The sequence below is a fragment of the Camelina sativa genome, chromosome 5 (assembly GCF_030686135.1).
Source record: "Camelina sativa cultivar CO46 ecotype springtype chromosome 5, ASM3068613v1".
NCBI lineage: Eukaryota > Viridiplantae > Streptophyta > Magnoliopsida > Brassicales > Brassicaceae > Camelina > Camelina sativa.
Window position 1 is genome coordinate 1,024,709 of NC_141884.1, and position 4,095 is coordinate 1,028,803.

The 4,095-nt window shown below is 35.6% G+C and overlaps 1 protein-coding gene and 1 non-coding gene across 3 annotated transcripts; both read left to right on the plus strand.

Annotated features, from left to right (window-relative positions):
• The first annotated feature begins 1,085 nt into the window (after positions 1-1,085).
• Positions 1,086-3,502, plus strand: LOC104784743 (BON1-associated protein 2). 2 transcript variants are annotated; one of them, XM_010509811.3, is made up of 2 exons: positions 1,086-1,756; positions 2,086-3,502. In XM_010509811.3, exons 1-2 carry the CDS (start codon positions 1,174-1,176, stop codon positions 2,103-2,105), a joined length of 603 nt encoding a protein of 200 aa, XP_010508113.2. In that variant the 5' UTR covers positions 1,086-1,173; the 3' UTR covers positions 2,106-3,502. The 2 variants fall into 2 exon arrangements, with proteins under 2 accessions (XP_010508113.2, XP_010508112.2); XM_010509810.2 differs by lacking the exon at positions 2,086-3,502 and having other exon boundaries at positions 1,086-1,883.
• LOC147943134 (small nucleolar RNA snoR114) lies at positions 2,168-2,255 on the plus strand. Its single transcript, XR_015558806.1, has one exon. It is a non-coding gene; the product is annotated as a small nucleolar RNA snoR114 (small nucleolar RNA).
• Positions 3,503-4,095: the final 593 nt, after the last annotated feature.

Sequence of the window (4,095 nt, forward strand, 5' to 3'; positions counted from 1 at the left end):
AGAAAAACGAAAAACGCGTGCCCACGTACGTTTGAACAGAATTAAACCTGAAACTTCGTTCGAATTCTCGTTTCAGTTACCTTCAATTACAAGTCAATTTAATCGCTTGTGTACAAGACACGTGCCGTATCAACGACTCCATCAACTAACGCCAAAGACTTTCTCAAAGATTACGTTCCACGTACGTAAGCTATCTCTTCCTTAAGATCAATATCTATAGCTACAACGTACTTTCATAACTTTCCTCAAACTAAGTTTCTAATTTCATGAATGCCTATTATAATATACACGAAGTTTCTACACTGAACTTGTTGACAAAAATACTAATTTTTAAAGACATTCGTGAAAATTCTAAGGCCTGATCGGCTTATATATGTTCTTTCCTTTTTCTGGAAAACCAAAAAGTTTAAAACAAGACAAATTTTAAAAAGCAAAATTGTAGAGGTCTTCTGTAGTGGACAGACGCGCCCTTTCTTTAGAAAAAGCTACTGAATACTTTACAAAATAAAAATAAACGATTTTTTGTCCAAATATAAAATAGAGTAATAAGGATTAATTTACAAGGGGAAATGTAATCAAAGCAAATTAATAATTTGCTACAAGACGCACCATTTTATTAAATATAGACACGCCGCACGCCACCGTTGATCATGCCACCGGCCAAGCCTCCAGCTCCAGGAACCATCCGACCGAACACGTCATCATTCCTATCTCTTTCAAAAATAACATATCTAACTTTATCATTACAATTTTCATCCCCCGAGTAAAAAAGCACAGTATAACAATAATAATATTTTACGTTTAAAAAATCAAATCCAGAATAAGAATATATAAGATTTTAAAAAAGAAAGAATATATACCCATTATTTGATTAAATAAATTTAAAACCATACAACGGTCGAAATTATTGAAAGTTGACAAAACAAAACAAAATAGGTTGAAATTTCCTAGAAAATAAGATATTTAAAAACAAAAACATTATAAGAAAGTGTGTGGAAACAACTACGAAAAAAGCGTGCGTCTTCTTCATAGGTCAATTTGGCTTAAGCTACATATACACTCTCTCTCACTCATTTTCTCAATTCCAAGATACAAAACAATAAGAAAATATCTTGCAAAGAGGATTAGACTTACACATACAAAACATAAACACACATAACATATAAAGAGACCATGTCGTCGTATTCAACAATGAAACGATCACTGGAGCTTGAGGTAATCTCAGCAGAAGGACTCAAGGTTGATCGTAAACCATTGAAGAAAAAAACATACAGCGTCGTCAGTATCGACGAGCAATATTGGGAGTCCAAGTTGGATGATTTGGGTGGGAGCTGTCCGGTTTGGAAAAAAAAATTCGATATAGAGATGCCAATAAACGGAAGCGTAAGGTTCATCACCGTGGACGTACGCTATCGAACGAGTAATGGAGCTGAGAAACTTGTTGGACACGCCAAGATTCCCGTGACGGACTTCATGGGAGGTTTTGCTCCACAAGGGCATTTGAATTTCTTGAGTTACAGGTTGAGAGATGACTATGGTGACAAATGCGGGATCATCAACGTGTCAATCATGGTAAAACCTGACGGTAGTTATAATGATCATAAATCAATATTACCGTTGCCGTCTTCTTCGTATGCTGCGTGTTCTTCGCAAGCTGCTGCGGCGACCAATACTCAAATGTGGAGACAGAGGACATCAATGGCTTCGACTGCTGGTTATGGTGGTGGTCGTGTAGTCACCGGAGTTCCGGTTTGGTGTGCGTATCAACGCCGGTCTTGATTTTTTTTTCTTCTAATTTTGCACATATTTGATTATTATCATGAACTCTGATAAATTTAAGTATTATGAAATAAATCAATAAGAAAACCCTTTTTTTTTTTTTACTTGGAATTCTTGTGATGAATTAATCGTCTTTTTCTTGCGACTCAGATTTTGTAATTTGAATCAACAGAAACACACAAAATTTATAGCTTTGTTTAAGATTTTTTTTTAATGTGAAACAATTAGAAACAACAGATATATACAGTACATGAAATTTCCCATTTCCACCACAATGTTTTGACTATATATATTATTTTTGCGCAGTAGCCAACAAAAAGAATTAGTCGTCCGGTGGTTACAGTGTACGTAAAACTTGGTGAAGGCCGGGTTCGACACCAACGACACGGAGCTGTGAGGATTATAGCGCATAATGATGGATTTGGGTTCATCACTAACGTCTGATATACAGACAAGATAGGTGCGCATCTGAGCTTTGTTTCTTTTTATTTTCCCATTTTCTGGTCTTGTTTATTTTCGAAACTAAAAGATATATTTATGTAATAGTTGACCAGAAAATATATATTTATTTATGTAATGATGAACAATGAAAATGTACCACAAAATGGATACACAGTAACTAAACACTACATTTATCCTACTTTTTATTTAATATCTCTTTTTTTTTTAACATACAGTATGGTGAATTTATATATCTTGAGTCCAACCTTTAGATATTAAATACTAATTTCGATAAATAATTGACAATCGCTCTAATCCATTAAGGAAGTTGCATTTTTTATTACGTTTTGTAACGTGTTAAAAACGTTTCTTCAATCGATTTGGTAGAAGCTTGCGGGCGTCTACTACATACATTCACATGTGCATATGAAGACGACTTCTCTCTTATTGCAAACACTAAAAACACACGTCAAAACCTTAATTATTATATAAAATTATAATCTCGACATGTTATTATTAATAAACATTTACACAACAAAATATTAGAGAAAGAGCTCAAGCCCCCTCACTCGGTTGTCTCAAGTTTCCACCGCGATACTAAAGCTCTAAACTTTAACAATGGAGAGAGAGAGTCTAAGATCACCGACAAATGAATCTGAATGCAGAAAACTTTGATCATACTGCATCGTTGCCACTTTGTTCATTGGTTTTGAGGATGTTGAATTTGTAGAGAGGGCAAGTGGCATTATTACGTAGCCATTTGTCTATGCACGCTTCATGGAAATGGTGTCTGCATGAAAGTTCTCTCAGCTCTGTTCCATCTTCATAGTCACAGAGACAAATGCAGCATTCCTGAAAGAGGCAAAGATTCATTTGTTTTGGATCCGGATGGGTTACTAAACTTACAGCTTCGTCGCTTGATAGCACACGCTTGGTTGGAGAATCAACACCAATTTTAGTCATTATCCCTCCATGAGTTTCTCGTATCTCACCGCTCACTTTCTCTGAGTTTCTTACCATCAGAAACTTGAATTTCGGGAGCCTCTCTATCTCATCCGATGCGCCTTCCTAAAACATCAAGAAAGCATCATAAAAAAGCCTCTTGGTTAATGAGAAGTTTGTATAAGATTAGGATTACCTTCCTAAACTAAGCTTTGTAAATTGTAATACACATTTATTTTCTGTTAAGAAAGTTTGTTAGAGCTTTAATTGCTCTCCTCTTCTTCTTGTTCTCCGTCGTGTTCTCCGGTGAATCAGAAACTTAATAGATCTCGCTTCCTGATTTGAGTTTCCCAGACAAAATATCCTCTCTTAGCTTCTCAACAATTCTAACTGTAATTTTGGGTCCAAAATCAGAAACCAATAGCGCCTAAAATTTGCAAATTCCAAGATTAGATAACTCCATTTGCATCCTAAACCTAGAAATCGACAAAGAAGAATTAATTAAGAGGTTCAGAGAAAACCTTCTCCACCGCGTGAAGGATCCGCTCTTTCCAGCCGAGCACCGGAACAGGGTAATTGCCGGATGAAATTCACCTCTGTGAAGAAGTAATACGATCTGTTCGGAGGAGAACCTTCCGGCGAGAAACGAGAGGTGAGCAGAGGAAGTTGCCATGGCGCTTCGCAAGTTTCTTTGTACAAGAGAGACCCGTGTGTTACTAGATATGATGCTATTCGATACGCTGCGTTTTGGGTTTGTATTGTTGTTGCCCATTATATTGGCATAAAGGCTCACTAAATCAGGCCCATTACATAAAGTTATTATTATTTATTTTATTTTGATTAATATCATAACGTTGTTATTTTTTAAAAAATTCTACAACTTTGAAATAAAATCAAAAGATAACTAAAATTTTTAGTTTGAAGAGCTTCTGA

Coding starts and splice junctions, on each gene's coding strand:
- LOC104784743 (XM_010509810.2), top strand. CDS start 1,174: ATGTCGTCGTATTCAACAATGAAACGATCACTGGAGCTTGAGGTAATC.